We start from the raw sequence: 22,059 nt of genomic DNA on the forward strand, positions 1-22,059 counted from the left end.
CTATCTAACACAACCAACTGCATTTGGTCGGTGACTATGCTGAGATTCAAACCCGCGAGTTCCAATGCACCGCAGCAGTGCACTAGCCGAGTTATTTTTAAACCACTTTTGCGGGGAAGGTTTTGAGTGCCTAGGTGCAGTTAGCTAGCCGTATGCCACCTAGCGATCAAGAGTACTCCAACAGTATGCTAGTGCACGGTATTCGTACTCACACACGGTCCGTGCCGTAGCTCCGGTAGTCAACGGCGGCCGACACGGCCACGATGAGGGCGGGCACGCCGTAGCCGGCGAGGTAGAAGTACTTGGTGCGCGAGTACTCGCTCTCGAACACCTCCACCAGCATGATGTAGAGCTGCACCCCCTCCAGGAACATCCAGGTGAACGCGGCCAGGAAGAAGAAGTGCAGGAGCGCAGCAAACACCGCACACTCGATCTGAGGAACACATGACCAAACCATGACCGAAAGAACGTGGACACCCCACCATCAGCTTGTTGGAATATTATGCTATGAAGGCGACTGAACTGGCCCAGGTATTTAACCTACAGTGAGGTTGACATTTGGAGGGAGTCCTCAGAGCATGTAAGTCATTAGGATCACATGGGTCAAGGGGTCAATGGGAGTCAAACCGCCTAGGAAGGGATCTCAAGACTGCTTCATAGGTGGCTGACCCTCTGTTCAGGGTGGGTCAACGACCCCACTAGATACCTGGGACTCCCTATCAACTTTTAGAACTGAGGAAGCCTCTCGGATGAGAAGTATAGTCGCCTTCAACTCAAGCAAGTAAGACTACCTGGATGGCTGAGAATCTACACAGACTTATGATGGGAACTTGGCCCACCTTTGCACAGAGTTTAGGAATGTGTGCCTATGGGGTCTGAAGAGGTTTGGATGTTGGATGGTGTGGCCTGCACAAACGTTTGGCATAACCTGCATCATCAAATGCCCAGTCTATGATGTGTCCACTTGTGCAAGTCATGGCTCCTCCGTTACCGAAGGTCCTGGAACCTTACTCCTATTCAAGGCTTACTTTCTGCGAGGTAAATATAACGATAAGCCATATTCATAGTCACATCCTATCAGTCTTGGTAAATAATTGATGCCTTGATTGCGATGTTCAATCAGGTTCTACTGGAATGAATTCTCTGGATGGATTTTCCACATTATCTCCCTCGCACACTCCCGCTCTCCGAGGACTCGAACAGGTTTTCCGTTATTAACAGCGGGTCAGAGAACCACTCCACTCTGGTAATTAACGACAGCAAGGCGCCAATCCTAACCACTTTCGGGATGTGTGTGCTCCTGCACTCTTAACATTAGTTCTGAGTAATTCATTCATCCCGGGCTTTATTTTTAGCCCTCCATTCCAAAAGGGGGTCTCGGATCGATTTGTGCCACGCAGGAACACACCCAGATGTTCTATCACACTACGTTACGGTCATGTGTCGGTGCGTGGCTCTCACCGGCTGGTCGGCGCGGTTGATGCCGGTCAGGAAGAGCGTCTCGGCGATGAAGAGCGAGATGCACAGGTTCTTGTGGATGGTGTTGCGGTCGCTCTGCAGGCCGCGGAAGAAGCAGAAGGTGAAGATGCAGATGAGCAAGCAGACCAGCGAGAGCAGGATCCCCACCCATGTGATCATGTCCAACAGCAGCTCGTGCATCTGATCCGCCTTCTGAGAGAGAGAGAGCAGGATAATGAAGAGTTCATTGGCGTATTCGTACAATTTTACGAAGCGCCAAGTCAAATCAATCGCTCAGGAAAATAATGCAGTTAGATAAAAACATACAAATCGTCCACGTCGATACAAAAACAATTAGAAGCTTCTACCCGGGGAGGTTAGCGCCAGACTGTAATTGTGCTGGACCCGCTTTGAAGGTCTCGCAGCTTCCATTTACTCTGCTGAGAGACCTGGAGCCATATCTGCCCAAAACGGTCTTTCATCAACAAGCTCAAGTTTGGGGGTTCACTCATCGTGCTGCGCTTGGTTTGACCCTTAGGACCAGAGCTTGGGAGTTCTAGGTCATGAAGATGTCTTGAGGGGATCAGGGAGATGTCGTGCGATCGCTCAGCTTTGTTGACGGTGAAGGAGGTGGGCGCTGACGTCCCTTAAGAGCCCTAACGACTGTGGTACTTCTTAGTTATACCTTTTGGTTTATGAGACGCACCACTCAGATGGCGATCACCTCATTGGCTTTCCCTGCCCACTGTTGCATTTTGAGGCATCTTAGAATCTAGACATACGTGTGTAAGAAGCGCTTGGTGCCACCTAATGCCCATCCCGGATTATTCCGGGCAGAAACATGAAGCCTTGATATAGCACTTCTTTACTTTCTTTATTTGGACCCTCACATCGTTCAGTTAAGCATTTATCTGCCCCGGCAACGTCATTAACGCAGACTGCTGGGCGAGGGACAGGACGGCGGGTACGTGTTTCCATTTATCTACACGCTGACCTTTTTCCATTGTGTGGCCTACAAATTCTGGCACTCACCTGACACGCAGAAATGCCATGCCTCGTTTTATGCCCATAATGTGTGTGCCCGTTTACTCGCGGCTCTATTCATTAAATCCAAGGCTGACAAATCTCTAGCCTTAGCACACGAGCGAAGGATGTGTTCCCGGGGCACAGAGGCAGACCGGAGGAGAGGCGGAACCCGAGCTATCATAGTCGACGGCTTCCAGAAACCCGACACCCGTTCCCCCGTTCGTTCCTGCTCCCTCTGTCCCGCCTTCCATTCCATCGATCCGATTTACTCTGGGTACGGGGGGCTTAGACTGAGCGGCTCTTGCTGGGAAGGAAGCAGAGGGCTAAATGGACTCGGCCTCCATCTCGTTACGTTCAATTATGGCTCCGGTCATTTTCAGTCAAGGGTCTGAGCTGGACTCCTCTGTGGAAAGTACATTTAGGCAAAAACGGACAGTACAAGGGGTCAAACTCAGGGATTCATTGATGGTCAGTCTAGGAACCACAACAGCTCAGCTGAGACTCGTACTGCTGAGATCTGGGGGTCCAGAGGTGTTATCGGCCGGTCAGGGTTCTGCGCAGACGTGATTGACTTAAGTCTGAGGGCAGAAGGGGGTGGACTAAACAGCCAAGCCGTTGTGGGGTGCACTTGTTGGTGCAGGTCCCAAGCCTTGCATCAGGAGGGGTATTGGGGTAAAACTGCGCCAAGTCTGGAATGCAGACCCCAATGCACCTACACACCTGCCGTACTTACCCAAAACCCCTTGGTACCTGGGGTCTCACCACAGCACAGAATGAGAACATAATTTGACAGTGTTAGCCAAAATCAACTCACCTTGACCTCCACGTGGGCCATTAGCACAGCGAAGTTAGTGAGGTGGGTGCAGGAGCAGGAGGTGTGGGTGCGGTTGGTGCCCAGCAGCCGGCAGTCTTGTGTGGACCAGTAGCCGGTCATGGTGCGTTTGGAGTAGCTCCAGAACGAGCAGTTAGGGTTGAAGTTTTCTTCGGACTGCTGCGTAAGAGAGAGTACATAATACACTATAAGGTCAGAGGTTGACTGCCCACGTGGATGCCGGTCTGCGGTTCTCCTTGGCTAGCGTGGGGGTGATGCAGGCAATCACTTAGGTTTCCTCCCACCCCGAGACATGCCAGTAGTTCAATTGGCCCTTTCTTTCAGAGTGTAAATATATGAAACCAATAGAGCACTTTTAGGATGCCGTCAACTCAAGAGATTGGTGGTGAGGGTAATGTATGATTGACGGAAGCTCAAGGATTCAAACCTTACCCCTGCAACCGTTGGACCCTTGAGCAAGACCTGTGAAGCTCTTTCTTAAAAGCATCTCAGTGTGCCTCTCTCGTACCTGTAGATGTTTGATGATGAAGACGACCGGTTCGGACAGGTAGATCTTGTTGCTGTCCTTGTTAATGGCGGCCGTAATGACGGGTGAGTTGACAATAATCGAGTAGTTGGGGTAGGCGCTTTCGCTCGCCAGCCGCACACTGGCGTTCTCCGTCGACAAATACTGGCCCAGATTCTTATAGAGGACCAGAGCCATCCGGATCTCGCCTGAGGAGCACAGCAGGAGAGCGTCAGTGACGGGTCCCGAAGCGTAACAGTATAAAAACAGAGGAAATTGAGCTACGTAGGTGAGGTACCGTTACGTCCTTGCTGTTTCAGGGTGTTCGCCGAGAGGTGGATGGAGTTCCCCAAAGAGTTCGACTGTGGAAACATCAGATCTGCCAGGTTCCCGTCGGTGCTGAGCCGCGACACCTCCAGCTCTGCAATTCCACCACACACAAACACAACAATGATAAACCTGAATGAAAGTCCTGCGTCTCAAACCTCATACGTTTGGCTAGTTCCGGGGCTGAATCTGGAATGCCCTTGAACACTACGTAGTGCGCTACGAGAGGTCTGGTATGTAATCAGGTCCTTGATGTAAGAAGAGAGCCGGTGCCACTCTGGAACATTCCGTACTGCCACTTGTCTCTCGTTCCGCAATCGTTCTGATCTCTAGGTGCCAGACAAGAAGGACCAACATGGACCGAAAGACTCGGACGGCAACCTAACCCCAAGCAAGGTACCTGGAAGCTTCATCATGCACCCAGACGGCATCGGCAACTACGTTGAAAACTGGACCTGGCAACTCTACAAAACAAAACAACGTCTATGATGGGTAGAGCTTTGGGCTACCAATCAGAAGGTTGTAGGTTTGAACCCCTGGATCTACAATACAGCCACTGTTGGACCCTTTTATCTCCAGAGGTGCCGTACAAGGGCGCTGCCCTGTATGTGTACAGTCATGGACCTTGTGTGGTCACCTTTCTGACTAGGTCTGGTGTCTATTTAGTTTTTTAGAGCAACAAAAGGACTCCAGTCAGTGCTTGTATAGCCACAAAGTCCCTGTGGCATAATTCATGGATGGGGTACGTCTACAGACGGACGTAAGATTTTGACAGGAGTTTCTAGGTCACGCCGGACGGTAACAAACGACCACACACAGGCATCGACGGACACATTATCTGCGCGCAGCTCCGTAATACGACTCCGCAGCCCGGGAGCGCAGATTGGGTTTGAAGCGCTGCCCGCCGACGTGTCATCGTTAGTGAAGACAAATTGCTCTTTCACTCCGTGCCTGATCTCATAATCAATTTCTGGGCGCTCGGCGGCTCCAGAGCGCCGACGCCAAACTTACGTAACGTTACGAGGACGTTACGTTTCATCCAGGCGGATCTTTTCGGGGATCGGTCGTGGGCGTTGACTGGGAACAGTAATCCTAACTGCCTCTCAGATCCCAGAGCGTTCTTAGATCCGAGAACGTCATCCCGGTCTGGGAATAGTCGCAGAGGACCAACACTAGTGCGCCCAAGGGCAGATGTGAGGGGGAAAACTGGTTGGTTTGATTGGCGCTGGGGCAGCAAGCAATCCAACAAGTGGTGAGATGGATCTGGCTCCACACTTGGAATATTACCCCAAGTCAACTCCAGCAGAGAACGATTGCCTACCTACCAACGTGCCCTCATGGAACCCAATGTAAGGGAAGGAGACAACAGAAGTTGGGTTCTAGCTTGACCAAGCTGGTGGAACCAGCAACGTCAGCCAATCAGACGCCGAGACCATAACCATAAGCGCTCTACTCAGAAGAACCCTGGTAACCTTAGGGGTTGTCATCTAAACGCACCCGAATTCGAATTCGAGTCTATTTTGTACTCAGGTTCCCACCACGAGTCTCTGATTTGGGATACGGTCCTATGGGTGTGTGTGTGTGTGTGTGTGTGTGTGTGTGTGTGTGTGTTATATAAAACACTTCCAGCTCGGTAATGTAGACACACACACACACACACACACACACACACACACACTCGACAGCAGGGAAGATCACGCTGCGCCTAACCTAATTAGCTGAATCTAGTCTTTGCAAATGTTGCATACATGGAGCGTAACACTTATCCACCCACTCCCACTCCCACCCCCACACACCCCACACACACACACACACACACACACACACACACACACACACACACACACACACTGCTCGTTTGATCTCACTGCTGTGATTAATGCTTTTATCAAGCAAATGGGAACACACAATTATATTCGGATCGGAGATTCCGATCATCTGCATCTGCTAAAAGTTGGGATGGTAAAGCATCTACCACCGCAACGTTTGTGTTGTAGCACCTCAGACAGAATGCGTTTGTCCATCATTACGACCTGGACGAAGATCAACCACATTTTATCGCTAATTAATTCAGAAATGTGCTCTAACAGGCTGCCAGTCCCGGGCAGAGCGAAGGCAGTTAGGCTCGTTAGGATAGCAGGACCAGAACTGGGCACCTTCCAGGGCACAGTTCCACTTCAGAGACGTTCCTGCACCCGTGACGTCAAGGCTAGAACTTCTACTAGTGGTCTTGACATTTGCTGTTTGTGTGGCGAGTTAAGGACTGTCTCTAATGTGACCAGAAATAAATGTAGTTAGGAACCGTCTCAAAAGTGACCAGAGAGAGTGCGAGTTAGGGACCGTCTTTAAAGTGACCAGAGAGCACGAGCTAGGGACTGTCTCTAACGTGACCAGAAAGAAATTTAGTTAGGGACCATCTCAAAAGTGACCACAGAGAGAGCGAGTTAGGGACTGTCTCTAAAGTGACCATTTAGGATTTTAAGATAGGAACCATCTCAAAAGTGACCACATTGGAAGCGAGTTAGGTACTGTCTCAAAAGTGACTATTTGGGATTTTAAGAAAGGGGCAGTCGCAAAAGTGACCACATTAGGTGCGAGTTAGGGACCATCTCAAAAGTGACCACACAGTGAGTAAATTGGGGAATGTCTCAGAAGTGACCATATGTGGAGTGAATTAGGAACTGTCTCAGAAGTGACCATTTGAGCTTTTAAGATATAGACCATCTCAAAAGTGACCACAATGGGAATGAGTGACCACAATTTCAAAAGTGACCATTTGTGATGCGCTGAACATCAACGTTATTACAGGCGTGTTATATTAGTGACGGCATCGGTGAGGGGCGGATAGTGCCCGATGGGGCAGAGTTTAACGTTCCCTCGCCAGGCTGAACCTCACATTTTTGGCGCGGCACATTAAGGGTGTGGGAGCACTTTGGCGCATCAGACCTGGAGCCGCGGTATTGACTTCAGTAAACACAGAGTTCCTTTAGTTTGCGGAGTCGAGACGCTAATGGAGTTAGGGGCCGGGAGGTTAGCTACCCGAACTGCGCCTGCGTTTACGGTGGCCGTGTGATAAGTCGTGTTCCCCAGGTGTCAGTGATGGACCGGCGGTGCTTGGGAACTCAAGGCTGCTCGGGGGGGGAAGATCTGCTCTGGGAGCAGGATTTGGCAGGGGATGGTTGGCGGTTGGTGGAAATGACTTTGGAATGGTTCTAATCTCTTACAGATGGGACACGTACAGTAAAGGCTCACGTCCCGCTGAGCCAACATGTGCTTCTCATTTCATTTGCTAGCGAGCGCTACATCCCATATGGTTAAGCGATTGCTCGCTGGTGCGGGTTAGCGTTTGTTGAGATGCACGACCGGCTCCAAAAGGCGATTCTGGCAGCTTCCTTGATCAAAGTTCCCTTTGAAAAATGGCATCTTGGCATCGACTGATGTACCCGAACTTGGCCAAGAGCCGCCGGCAGGTTGCTGGGTGGCCAATACTCTTTGATGCCAGAGGACATAAAGGGTAGACCAATCACAGTGGATCGAACCCTTCTGTAGGTGGCTGCGTAGTAGCAGACCGGTCAAAGACAGAACAATGAACCCTAGCGTACGTAGGCGTGCTCGTGAAGACGTACGGATGTTCTCGGCGCTCTCCTGGATGGTGTCGGTCTTCAGTAGGTTGTCGGCGAGCATGAAGGCGGCCATCTCCACCGTGTCCACCAGCATGGTGGCGCAGCGCAACTGCTCGATGACCGACAGCGCCCTCCACGCGGCCTGAGAGCGGGGCTGCAGCAGGTTGTTCACCGTCTCCACCATCGCCTACGAGGAGAAAGAGAGGAAATGTTGTGTAGATTTTATTTAAGGTGCAAAATTACAATTACTTATTCACGATGTATAACAGGAAGATTTATCAATATATAAAAATATATAAATATTAAAGAAAATTAATCATATTTTTACATTTCAAAAGATAAGAACACAGTGGTTGTGGTTAGAACTAGGGTTAGGTTTAACTCTAAACCTAAACCCTAACCTTAACTTTTAGCACTAACATTACATTTACATTTACATTTTCAGCATTTAGCAGATGCTTTTATCCAAAGCGACTTACACAATGAGCTGAACACGATGAGCAGTTAAGGGTTAAGGGCCTTGCTCAGGGACCCAACAGTGGCAACTTGGTGGTGGCGGGGCTTGAACCGGCAATCTTCTGTTTACTAGTCCAGTACCTTAACCACTGAGCTATCACTGCCCTAATGCCCACATTAACCCTAAACCTACATTTTCACTTTAACCCTAACACTAACTCTAACCTTAACTTTAAACCTAAACCCTAACCTTAACCCTAACCTTAACTCTAAACCTAAACCCTAACCTTAACCCTAAACCTAAACCCTAACCTTAATTTTTAACTCTAACCTTAACTCCTAAACCTAAATCCTAACCTTCAACCCTAAATCCAACTTTAACTCTAAACCTAACTCTAACCCTTAACCTTAACCCCAACTTTAACCCTAAACCCTAACCCTAGATTTGAACCCTGACCCTTAACCCTAAACCTTGACCCTTAACCCTAATCTTACCCCCACCAATCCCTAAACAGAAACTAATATAAGTACATCAAAATATTTAAAACAGATAGCAAAGAACCCTACCCACCCTAAACCTAAATCCTAATCCTAAACCCTCTGCCCATTCCTAAACAGGAACCAAAGGAAGGGAGGGAATAATGATGTGGCCTGTGCAAAGTAAGGTCTAGATCTAAAGTAAAACCAGATCATCTTCAAAACCTAACCCTTACCTAACCCTCATCTTCAAATCCTAACCATAACCCTAACCATAACCTTAACCCTTAAACCTTAACCCTAACCCTTACCTAACCCTAACCCTTAAACCCTAACCCTTAAACCCTAACCCTAACCCCGAGGCACGTTCAGCACTACTTCACTTTGATGCTGAAACACACACAGGCCACCTAAGCATAGAGACGCCGTCCCACTTATGGCGCCACACTGGCACAATGAGAATGGATTTCCCATAATGCCCCACCCTGCCATAATGCTCTTCCATCTCCTCCGCCCGGCCGAGACAATAATACCCCTCACTCTCTCTCTCAGTGTCTCTCTCTCTGTCTCTCTCTCGGTGTCTCTCGCCCACATCTCCACTCTAAACCCTGAACGTGCCAGAGTGAAGCCGGTTCCTCTGGGACGCCGGAGTCGTTTCACACCCACACTCCCCTCACCGGGGGGGGGGGGGGGGGGGGGAGACACTGAGTGCTTCCACAACCGCCTCTGCCCCCCAATCTCACACGCAATAAAGCCCAAACTAATAAAGGAGCGTTTAAGGGAACGGGTAACATCTCAGCTTATTAAAGTCTCCAGTCCTGATATGCTAATGAAGCGTTTCTGCAGCCGCCGGCTTGTTTACGTGGATTATTACGGCCGCTATTTTATTAAGTAGCTTAAATCTGCTCTCCGCTACGGAGGAAATAGGTGGTAATGAGAGACGCCAGCCTGATACGATGCTAGTACCCCTCTACCATCATCCTCCAGGATTTCTCCACTGGGGACCTGGATGGTGTCCAGGGAGGGACCCCTTCTTATTCTCCTGCACTACCTCCACTTCTGTACAGGCACCTCGGGCTACTAACCAGGCACACTACCCACAGCAGTCCACTAGGGGGCGCCCAGCCGACCGGTAGCAGAGCTGAGATTCCAGCTCATAAGGTACTCTACCTTCTAAGGTAATCAGAAGGTTGCTGGTTCAATCCTTGTTACCACCAAGTTGCCACCGTAGCTCCTAACCCTCGCTCAAACTGTGTAAGTCATAATTGCGAGTCGCTTTAGATAACAGAGTCCGCTAAACGCCTCAAACATAAACAACACAAACATAGTGTGGGTTTGATCTCCAGGTACTTCATTTACCTCCAGACTTCCAATAATAATAATATTAATATTAATAATAATTATTATGATAATAATAATAATAAAAATAATAAACAAATAATAATAATAATACTCATAATAATAATAATGATAAATAATAATAATAATAATGGGGCCAGTGATAGCTCAGTGGTTAAGGTACTGGACTAGTAAACAGAAGGTTGCCGGTTCAAGCCCCGCCACCACCAAGTTGCCACTGTTGGGTCCCTGAGCAAGGCCCTTAACCCTCAATTGCTCATTGTGTAAGTCGCTTTGGATAAAAGCGTCTGCTAAATGCTGAAAATGTAAATGTAAATAATAATTAACGTAATAATAATAATAATACCAATAATAAATAATATTAATAATAATAATAATAAACAAATAATAATAATAATAATAAATAAACAAATAATAATAACAATAATAAATAATAATAATAATAATATTAAATAATAATATTAATAAGTAATAATAATAAAATAATAACATAATTAAATATTAATAAATAATAATAATAATAATAATAATAATAATTAATAATAATAAAATATAATAATAATAAATAACAATAATTAATAATAAATAATAATAAAATATAATAATAATAAATAACAATAATTAATAATAAATAATAATAAAATATAATAATGATAATATTATAATAATAACAATTATTATTATTATAATATTAGGATAGCCTTATGGTGCTGAAAGCGGAATCTCTTGATGAATTTCACGCCTCCTTTATTCCCTTTTACATTCTGTTGGGGGGGGGGGGCTACTGGGGGTATCATTCCACCCCAGTTACTCTGTGTGTGTGTGTGTGTGTGTGTGTGTGAGTGTGAATACGAAGCTACGCCGCAAGAAAAGATGACAACAGTGTATTCGACACGTTCCTCGTTACACTTACTGTCCTCTCCACACACACACACACACACACACACACACTCACACACACACACACACTCACACACACACTCACACACACTCACACACACTCACACACACTCACACACACTCACACACACACTCACACACACTCACACACACTCACACACACAGTCGCTAAATGGAGCGGAACCCGAATGCTTTGAAGCTGTGAGGCTAATCCGCCGTAACGGCTGCACACGAGTTACAAGAGAATCACACACTCCAGCGGGTTAGACCCTGGTCAGGGTCGCTGTGGGTCCGGTCTAGCTTTATAGGGAAGGAGAAACGTTTAGGGAACGTCCTTTCCTGTTCACAGATACACTCAGAAAGATCCTAGCACTGATCTTAGTACAATCAATGACATTCAGGATGAAGATGAATTGGAACGTCGACTGTGAGGCAGGGCTCACACACACACACACACACACACACACACACACACACACACACACACACACACACACACGGTCATAGTAGCGTAAGACTGAATTACCTGGATGAAGAATCGGCAGGAGCGCTCTCGCTTCTGAAGCTGCAACAAACCAAAACAGAAGGAGATTAGTTCTAGTCCCCACATACACACACACACACACACACACACGTGTGTACCTTGTTGAGGCTCCGTGCCGCCGTGTCCTTGCCCCCGGGGGTGAGGTTGCGTAACTGCACGTCCAGCAGCTCCACCAGCTGAGCCATGGCCTTCACCGTGGAGGGAACGTCACCGGGGCGCAGCGCCGCCTTCGTCTGCTCGGCCAACTCCCGCGCCACGATCGCCGCCGTCTCCCCCGACCTCATCTACACAACACACACATACGGGAGGCTGTGGGTTCAATACCCGTTACCACCAAGCTGCCACTGTAGCTCCTAACCCCTGATCACTATATATTCAGTCGTAATTAAGATAAACGTTTAGCTACTGGGCTAAATAAACACTTAGCTGATCTGGTTAGCATGTTTACTCACTCTCTGTGTGATGTGATTGGTCCAGGGCGAGGTGCAGTTGCTCATGTCCGGCCCCTTCAGGTCCCAGTGACCCGTCATGCAGCTGAACGTCGCCACACCTGAGGAACCACAGCAAAGGGAGAACGTTTCTGTTAGCCTATCGCTTCCTCCTACTCCTGCCTAGCTAAACTCTTCCTAACATCGCTAACCGCTAAACGTCTCAGAGACCCGGAGTCGACGCGTCTGAATATTATTATTATTATTTATAAATAAACCTGATCTGCATGTTGTTTTCCTGCACTTTATCCGCTGTACATCAGTCACATCACGCCCACTAGCATAGCGCTGTTCACTTCCACATGCTAATCAGCAGCTCTTTATTCCACATCTTAAGAAGAGCGCTCGTTTGTGCTTCTCAAACAACCGAAGTAACCCGTGAGTCTGTAGACACTTACCGATGGTGCCGGGAGGGCACGGCTGTTTGGCCACGTGCCCCCGGTGAGTCTGCGGCCAGGAGATCTCAGCGGCCAGGCGTGCCGGGCAGTAATCGACGACGGGCGGCGTCCGGACCGAGGCAGGGGGAGCGGTGTAAGCGTCTGGGAGGAAGTTGTTCTCTCCGTCGCGGCGACGGGGCGGGGCCATGGTGGTGGTGGTGAACGGTGGCCGCAGGGTGCCCGTGTAAGGATGGGGGCGGGAGGTGGCCAGGCGTATGGGCGGAAGCTGCTCGGGGAGCAACACCGATGAGGGAGGATCTGAACCAAAGAGAAAGAAACGTTATCAGGATTATGATATAAGTACTGAACGACCCCGAGGAGCCGGACGTTTCTCCTTATCTCGGAGTCCTCGTGACTATCAGGTCCTGTCATAGGGCTGAATTAAAGTTGAGTACGCTGCGCTAGCCTGTCCACCACGTCAATTCATTTTAGCTTTTGGCACCGGAGCACTAGGGGGCGACAGCTAGAAAATGAATGACCTTCGGACACATTAAACATCGTTTAATAAGCTGGTGCGCGCCCAACCAAGGTCAGGGAGGGTGGACAAACGGCTTTAGACGACCTTAAGGGCTAGTGGCTAACCCTAAATTCTAAACCCTAAATCCTAACCCTAAACCCAGACCTAAACCTAATTCAACTGAGGTCAGGGAGGGTGGACAAACAACTTTAGATGACCTTAGTGGCTAGTGGCTAACCCTAAACCCAAACCATAACCCTAAACCCAAACCCTAACCCTAACACTTAACCCTAACCCCTAACCCAAGCCTAATGGATAAGACTGGCCTCCTAAGCCAGTGATTGTGGGTTTGAGTCCCATCTAGGGGGGGGCCTCGCTTGATGACTCCAGAGTTTAAGGGATTGAGACCTCACTCTGTGACTTGATTCTTAGTGGCTAGACACTCAAGCTGGGGCATTATGGGAAATGTAGTGCCTGGAGAGAATCTGAATGGGTCTAATAAACACCACTGCTATCCTGCGCAGAGCCCTGACCTCGACCCTCAGTGGAGCGTAGACCTTTCGGTCAGACACTAGAGACATAGGAAGAGTAAAAGCTGGCGCTACCATTCTAAAGGGGACGCAGCGGTAAAATACGCTACCCTGATACCACTAAGATCGACCTCTACACAGACTTGGCTAGGTGAGGATTGGGGAGAGAGGGTCAAACACCACCACAGGTACTTGGAGGTGCACTTGGAGGGTCAATTCAGGTATGCAAACTGGAATGAGCCCCCACCGCAGCCCCTATAAAAAGACACGGCATGAGAGGCATCGAGGGACCAGGGCAGATGCGAGAGCGAAAAAAAATGACAAGGAGAAAAGACAACGGCCTGGTGTAACAAGAATTTAATAGCTTGAGGGAACGTGGGTAGGACTCGTCGATAGCATACAGTATGAAGTTATTACACAAACTTCTTACACAAACCTGAATGTTGTGGGTTCACGAGTGCCCTCAGACCCACGGGACCCCACAAATCAAGAAGGTGGGGCATTTTCTCCACATTTAATCGCTGCCTGAACAAATCCTGCGCCGGTCGGAGAGAGCCGAGACGTCACTCGTCCCCATAGATGCTCCCGGTCGCCCATAGACACCGTGTGGGATTTGAACTCCACAACTCCACGTCCCAGAGGTAACGGCTAGTGACTAAACAGCTGCGCCACCCAAGTGGGGACCAAAGTAGGAGTACGTAGAGTGCCGTTTGAGACAGCTCTACTCTTCCAAACACTTCCTAGCTCTCTACCAACCTTCCAACTCTAGCTATCAGCCAGCCAGGCGTCTGCACAGACGTGATTGGCTATGTCTGAAATAGGAGAGAGGTTCTGGGTGACGACCAAAGCTCTGCAAGGATTGGCGCCCTGTTGAGGCTACTCCTGCCTCGCTCCCGGATTATCCACAAAATAGAACTCTAGCAACTGAGGATTAAAGGTCTTGCTCAGGGGTGCAACAGTCGGGATTGGACTCAAACCAGCAACCTTCTGATGACTAGGCTGATACGATAACCAACAGGCTACCTCTGCTGCGTAAACTGTCGACTGGCCGGAGTAAAGTGAACCACCACTGGACTTGACAATGAGTTGTAATAGGTTGTAGCTCACTGGTGGACTGAGTAGCTGGTTGCGCTTTTAGCGAGATCACTTCCAGGCCCTCAGCAGCACCTTACGGAAGTCAATGTTTACAGAAGTTGTTCAGTTTTGTATCCTTGCGTACTCCTGTCAGTAAATCTAAAGACAGGAGGAATCCGAGAGAGACGGAAAGAAGCGAGAGGGAACCAGCGAGAACGTGAAATCAGTTTAGTTGTCGGGTGTCAAACATGTCAAACAAATGCCAACGATGCGAGTTCAGGAAAACTTCAGCAGCGCTCTCTGATGCCAGCTTTTTTGATAAGAACATAAAAAGACGTCCTCTATCCTGTCAAAAATGTCAGAATGAGTTCCATCTTCCCGTCTCGCCTTGATCTAATCGACTTCAGAGCCAGGAGACCGGACAGCCTGTGCTCACCATGCCCGAATCGTGAGGTCAGGGATGGCGGGGACAAGAACATTAACTGTGTTTAAACGGCACGTGAGGCTGCAAGGGAACGCCGGACTAAACTGACCTATCAGGAGCAAGCAAAGCGCAAAAGTACAAACACACCAAAGTCGGACGTTAGCGGAGATAACGAGCTCTCCCGAGGATCCGCCTCCCTGCAAAACACACAATCAATTTCAGAGCAAAACCAGAAAAACAGGAGACGAGCCGAAAGCTGGCGGGAACGGATCCCAAGTTGGCAAACGAGGCGTTAAGTGACCAGGGCAGTCTGGGAGAAGCACCGCCCTGATGAGCTTACGATGGGTCACGGAGTCGGAGAATCCCGACCTGATCTCACGTGGAATCGTCAAGGGGGGGAATATTACTGACATAATTCTTTGAAATTAAAGGTAGGTGGAAACAGACACTATTTTACCAAAAAGTATGTGGACACATATCCATTAAGACGTGGTGTTACAAATCTAGACTCAAGGAACTCCCCTGCTCTGCACACAACCCTGACCTTAACCCAGTTTGATAGCTTTGGGACGAACTGGAACATCAGCCGAAAGCCTAAAAGAGGTCTGCTTGTCCACAATGAGTGCCTGACCGGACTTTCCAAAAGGGCAGAGGCTGTTGTAGCCAAAAGGGAGGGAGGTAAGGGAGTGGGGCAGGGTATGAACCTTCCTTCTCTGGGTTTTCTACGGTTGATGTGGCAACTTCTCGCTACCTGTTACCTCTTTCGCTGGTAAGCTTTTGGGTTCTGACTCACTGGTGGACTGAGTAGCTGGTTTCACTTTTAGCGCTCTATAACCTTCCGTGGTTGTCAAAATACCGGATGAACGGACTCCAAAAGACCTCTGAAGTACACAGGAGCAAGAAGCAACAGCTACTCGATGACCAGAGAGGACTAGAGTGCTAAATGGACAAGTTATTTAAACTTAAACCCTATCAGGCATTTCCCGGAGCATAGACCGGCGTGTAGTGACATCACAAGACGCTCTTTGCAATATTGTGATGTCACACTGGCAGAACAGAACCAATACTGAGGAATATTTAAAGTTGATACCTATATTTTTTAGGATTTTGTGAATGTATGTTAATGGAACGGCTTTCTGGAAGGCAGGGCTGTAATCCCAATATATATTTGGATGTGCCCCCCCTGCCCCCCGAACAGCCCCCATATCGTAGTACCCCCGTCTGACCAGATGATGTCTGGGTGGTGGAGTATTCTCAGGACTGGGAGGTAATGAAATGGAAGCATGTGTTGTTATTGTACGAGTGCTTGATGGGAGCCAGTCAGTGAATGTATACCCAGGGGGGGACTGTAACAGAGCAGTAGGTAAACAAGTCTGTTTTTAAAGGGAACGAGGGAGCAAGAAGGATCAAGCGTAACCTATAAACGATGGGATAAGTCCAGGCTATCCTGTAAATCAAATCCCAACCCGAATGGACACAAGTCAAGGCAGTCCATAAATAATCGGACGCCCGGCCCGTAGGTGTACCTAATAAAGCGCTCAGTGCTGACGCCAGGCTCCTCCAGACTGTGATCAAGGGCCCGAGAATTGAAATAAATTGAAATGCCTCGTTAGCGTCCACGTAGTCGAGATGTTCTTCATTAGGCGGTTTCACGGCCGGCGCAGCGGCTTATTATATCGCGAAGCCGACGCCGGCTTCCGTTTCCAGCCTCGTCTCGCCGCTCTTTCTCTCTCCGTCTCGAGGAGCGCTGAATGCGCCGGTGATTTTAAAGGGCCGCCGCGCCTAATGAAAGCGTCTCCCGTTTCTATTTCCGCGGCCGCCCGCGTGAAGAGCTAGCGGAGCGAGGCTCGAAGCAGCCGAGCGTTCAACGGTGACTAATCTCCTCTTTTCCCTCGCCCTCCGCCCCGTCCTTTACCTCCTCGCTCTCTATTTCGGTAAACGCCAGCCGAGCCGTTTGATCTCTGCGTTTCCTTCCCGGTCCTTCGTGTCTCTATCGAGTCGCTCGGACACGATGGCGGTGGAACGTTTGTTCTGGCATCTACGTACTCGCAGGAAAGAGCAACTCGACTGGCTGCACATCAAAAGAAGTCTCTCTCTTGGCTCTACCTGAGTCATGTGGGGTGAAGGTCGCTTCCCTTCCACTGTCCTGCACACTTTGAAGGGCAGAGTGACTCGAAGTCATCTAGAAAAGACTTTGCTGCAGTTGCCAAAAACCCTGGTTCGATCCGAGTCTCTGGGCATGAGCGACGTTTGAGACACTAGGGGGCGTCAAGTTGCCAAATCCAGTCAAGTGTACGTCTTGCCCTCCCGAGACGAAACAGAATGCCAATCGAAGACCCCATCCCCTTTTAGTCCCGTCTCCTCCCACCCAGCAGACTAGTGGCCGATTTTGTCTGCTGCACTGTCTGCACTGCTGATTGTGGCCACTAGGGGGCGCCCAGCCGACCGGTAGCAGAGCTGAGATTCAAACTCGGGATGCTCCCACATTTTCGGATGGGGCTTGCAAGGCGATAATTGGTTGTCGTTGTCGCCTAGAGAGAAACGTTTGATTGTTATCAATACTCTGCTGCCCCCTAGTGTCGTGTAAGTCCGTTTCTCTGTGTCTCGAGGTAGGTAGTTTGACACATTTTTGCCCCCCAAATGTCGCCCATACCTCTAGGTGTTCAACACCTATGGACACATCGAGGGGTCCGGCAGTCGATTCGAGTCTGGCAAACCTGCTCAACCTCCGATTGGCTAAATACGTCAGGTTACTTTCCGGTATCTGTCCATGGTGTGCTCTAGTTTAAATCTCAGCAGTGCTACCAACCTGGTCGTGCCTGAGGGAGGGAAGGTTGGAAGCAGTGGTCCTATGAACAACCAGCGGTGCGGATCACTTAAAATAGAGTCCCTCCCCCGCTCCGCCAGCCCTAATTGGCCGGAACGAGTGGCCTAACGGTGTGTAAGACATGCCGTCATTTAATAAAGACCAGATCAGGACGTTACTCCGGGTTTGAGTAGCGCGCAGGCTGGTGCACTTAGCCAACCCGGCGTGCCCGGCTAGGCGTATCACGTTACCAGCGGTGCCGCCAGCGAGCCGCTAAGAGTCCGGAGCCAGGGTTGTCCGGCGTGGGCTGAAAGTGAAACCGAAGATGCTCATAGATGCTTAATTCTGTACTGTATTTAACGTACAGACTGTAGGCAGGCCGGTCTAGCACACGCACTCTGTGCAGAGTCAGGATTGGCTCTGCGTCGTCCTGCTCCGATATCCAGATGACCACGGACCCTCCGGAACAAGACGTCCCCCGGATGTCCTACGTTCTGCAGGTGCTAGACCGGCCTGCCAGCAGGGAATAAAGGTCGAGGAAATAAAACAGAGAACGCGCACGCTTCAAAGAGTCGCCGTGAATGTTAACGAGCCGCCGCTAATTAAATCCGGACGGCGAGAAGCAGGTGATTATATCAGCGCTGCCTTTGATACGACTATCAGAGGTTCTTCTGATCTGCATTAGCCCGGCCGGCTGACGCTGCCTCTGTAAACTGGCTAGCTTTGATGCGCGGGATGCTAATTAGCAAGAGATTATCACACACACGCACTCAGAAAACGTAGCTGATGCGAGTTTTGAAACGCTGTGTCCTGCTTCTACTTCAAATAAGTCAAACAAAATAAAACTGCTCCCAAACCAGAGCTCTATAGGGACTCCCCTCACCTCTGGAGGATCCTAAAAGGACCTAGGTGGGAGCCACGCCCATTGCTCAGCACTGTACGGAGGTGCTTAGCGTCCTCTTACCTCCAATACAGAAGGTGGAGTGGTAGATGCGAGTAAGCAAACGGGTGATTGGGTGACTCCCTGAGTCTCCGGGTGACCCATAACACCCCTGACCAGAATGAAGCATGACCGGAGAACCAATAAAGGAGCACCTACCGTAGCTTAAGCGGTTGTCGTTGTTCCCGAAGTCGAGCGAGTACCGGACCACGTGGTAGTTGTTCCAGACGTACAGGAGGTTGTCCCTGGGGTTGTAGTCGACGGCGGCGATGTACTGGTAGGAGTTGGGGAAGGGGATGTTGATGACGGTGCCGCGGCTCTTCTCGGTGCTGTACATGTAGTCGATCTTGTTCCCCGAGGCCTCGTTGTCGTCGTCCTCGTAGACGCTCTTCACCACGTACAGGACGCCGCAGATCATGAAGGCGTTGGAGGCCGAGCGCTTGTCGTAGGTGGTGTCCCAGGAGCCCTCGATGCGAAGGGTGTAGGGGTTAAGCTGGCTCACCACCACCTTCCCGTTGTTCTGCTCTGTGGCGTAGATCACCCACAGGCCGTTCTCGTCGGCCGCCAGGTCGATGTCGGACTTGCCCCCCCAGCGGTACGGGGACGTGTCGTGGTAGTTGGCGTTGGCGATGATAGCCTCGCCGCTCTTGATCCGGGTGCGCAGGTCGAACTTGACGATGTTCCGGGTGCGCTCCTTGTTGAAGAACAGCGCGCCGTCGTACACCACGAAGCCGGTGCCGTCCACGCGGTGAGGGAGCTTGTAGGTGGTGGTGGGACGGCCTGCGATGAAGTCCTCTTTAGAGGAATATTCGGTCAGGGTGTCGGTGCGGTACGGCGTCCACGGCATGTAGTAGATCTTGTTGGACGACTGCAGCGGGTCTTTGCACCAGGAGCCCGACTGGTGGTCCGACTCGAAGAGGTGCTCGCTTTGGTACACGCCCTTCAGGACGCCCGGGCACAGGAAGACTGAGACACACACGGGAGAGTCATGGGATTACAAGCCAAAAATATATAGACGCCACATAAATAATACTATAAATAATACTACTACTACTAATAATTAAATAATAATAATAATAATAATAAATATTAATATTAATAATAATAACAAATATAAAGTATAATAATAACAATAATAATAATAAATAAAATATAAATAATAATAATAATATTATTAAAATAATATTATTATTAATAATAATAATAAATATAATAATAATAATAATTAAATATAAATAATAATAATAATAATTAAATATAAAAAATAATATTATTAATAATAATACTAATACTAATAATAAATATAAATAATAATAATAATAATAATTGAATATAAATAATAATAACAATTAAATATAAATAATAATAACAATAATAATAGTAATATTATAATATTAAATAATAATAATAATAGTATTAAAAATAAATAATAATTAAAGTAATAATAATTAAATATAAATAATATTATTAAATATAAATATAAATAATAAACCATAACAAAAATAATAATAATTAAATAATAATAATAAATGTAAATAATAATAATAAATTTAAATAATAACAAAATATTAATAATAACCCCAATGATGCGGTTATCTTTTGACTAAAAGGGCACAAATTCCCATACACAGACACACTACCAAGTCTGTGAGAAGCTTCTACGAGCGGCTGTTGTTGTAGCTGAGAGGGTCACTCCTTCGTTTGCTCAGGCGTCCGAATACTTTAGGCTATGGAAGACGAGTAGCGAGAAAACAGGAACCGCGTTAGCGGCGGTACAGAACCGAACCCGAGCGGTCGGAACCGTCCTCTATGTTCCAGGACATTAAAAACAGACGTGAATTATCCGCGACTGTGGGGATCCATGCTAATGAGGCTAAACTGCATCGCCAGGCTACGGCGCATAAAAGATGCTAATCATCCCGACGACTATTAAACGCCTAACAACCTATTAAAGGACAAAACCGCCTGGAGGGCGTCCTGATAATGTGGATTACACTGAACTGAACACTAGGGGGCGGTGTGGCGTCTCGAGTTTCCACACGGGAGAGGAAGAGCTGTTTGTGAGCGCTGTTAGCATTAAAATAGCCACAAATCCCCACAGACACACTCCAAAATTATTAAACCTCAACATCAGTGCCTGACCTCACAAATGCTTTTTTAATAACTGAATGGGCACAAATCCCCACAGACACACTCCAACATCTACCAACCTTTAACCTATTCAGTTATCTGAGGAGCGCTTGTGAGGTCAGGCATCAAAGTCGACGTTCCGATTCATCTCAAATGTGTTTTACGGGGTTGGGGTTAGATTTTGGAGTGTGTCTGTGGGGATTTGTGCCTATTCCATCATCCAAAGTTAGTCGAAAAGACCTGGCTCACAGTTGGAATTCCGATTCATGTCAAATGTGCCATATACGATTGAGGTCGGATTTTGGAGTGTGTCTGTGGGGATTAAAAGTCAGTAATAAACTAATGCTGATAGTTTGATGAGGTGTCCAGATACTTTTGGTGAATCTAGTCTGTGACAGACGTTCCCACAGTTCTCCCACACTCTGATTTACGATGGTTATTCTGGGAAACTGTGCACACACACACACACACACACACACACACACACACGGTCACATGACCACACGGGCCGCCTGCCACCCCTCCATTCCCACCATTCAGTTACATCCTGGCATTCGCGCGCCGCCGTTACCGCGCGTTTCCTCCTATTGTCTCGTGTTTCCTCCCGGCGTCCACAGTGTGACTGTGGGAACTTGTGCCCATTGTGATCGGTTCAGTGCACTAACGTCAGCGCTCGTGCAGGTGACTGGAGGTCCTGAAGGGATTCGGAACGGGATCTGAAAGCACGTCAGGTGTCCACATACTTCTGACACAAGTCTAGCAGACTTTCTCAAACCATCTGGAGTGTGTCTGTGGGGATTTGTGCCTATTCTGTCATCAGAAGAGTGTTTGCGAGGTCAGGCGCTGATGTTGAGGTTAGATTTTGGAGTGTGTCTATCGGGATTTGTGCCTATACAGTCATCAAAAGGCCTGGCTCACAGTCCATGTTCCAATTCATCTCAATTGTGTTCAATAGAGTATTGAGGTTAGATTGTGGAGTGTGTCTGTGGGGAGTTGTGCCTATTCAGTTATCAGGAGCGCTTTTCTGAGGGTAGGCATTGTTGTTTAAAAAGGCCTGACTCACAGTCGATGTTCTGATTCATCCCAAATGTGTTCAACAGGGTTGAGGTTAGATTTTGGAGTGTGTCTGTGGGGATTTGTGCCTGGTTCGTAATCAGAAGAGCAATTCCGTGGGTAGGCATTGCTGGTCAAAAAGGCCTGACTCACAGTTGACGTTCCAATTCATCTCAAATGTGTTTGATAGAGCTACAAGGTTGAGGTTCGATT

At 48.5% G+C, this 22,059-nt stretch overlaps 1 protein-coding gene across 3 annotated transcripts in view; it reads right to left on the bottom strand.

The window, feature by feature from the left end:
- adgrl3.1 (adhesion G protein-coupled receptor L3.1) overlaps positions 1-22,059 on the bottom strand; it is a 63,615-nt gene that overhangs the window by 16,142 nt on the left and 25,414 nt on the right. For all 3 annotated transcript variants that reach the window (XM_063008586.1, XM_063008585.1, XM_063008584.1), the window contains exons 6-16: positions 18,823-19,629; positions 12,394-12,690; positions 11,960-12,057; positions 11,606-11,791; positions 11,490-11,528; positions 7,775-7,958; positions 4,120-4,242; positions 3,825-4,030; positions 3,299-3,475; positions 1,462-1,671; positions 213-433 (exon numbers count right to left, since the gene is read on the bottom strand). In XM_063008586.1, the coding sequence (XP_062864656.1) occupies positions 213-433; positions 1,462-1,671; positions 3,299-3,475; positions 3,825-4,030; positions 4,120-4,242; positions 7,775-7,958; positions 11,490-11,528; positions 11,606-11,791; positions 11,960-12,057; positions 12,394-12,690; positions 18,823-19,629 (2,548 nt within the window). The remainder of the gene's footprint in view (positions 1-212; positions 434-1,461; positions 1,672-3,298; positions 3,476-3,824; positions 4,031-4,119; positions 4,243-7,774; positions 7,959-11,489; positions 11,529-11,605; positions 11,792-11,959; positions 12,058-12,393; positions 12,691-18,822; positions 19,630-22,059) is intronic.

The sequence above is a fragment of the Trichomycterus rosablanca genome, chromosome 14 (genome assembly GCF_030014385.1).
Source record: "Trichomycterus rosablanca isolate fTriRos1 chromosome 14, fTriRos1.hap1, whole genome shotgun sequence".
Lineage (NCBI taxonomy): Eukaryota > Metazoa > Chordata > Actinopteri > Siluriformes > Trichomycteridae > Trichomycterus > Trichomycterus rosablanca.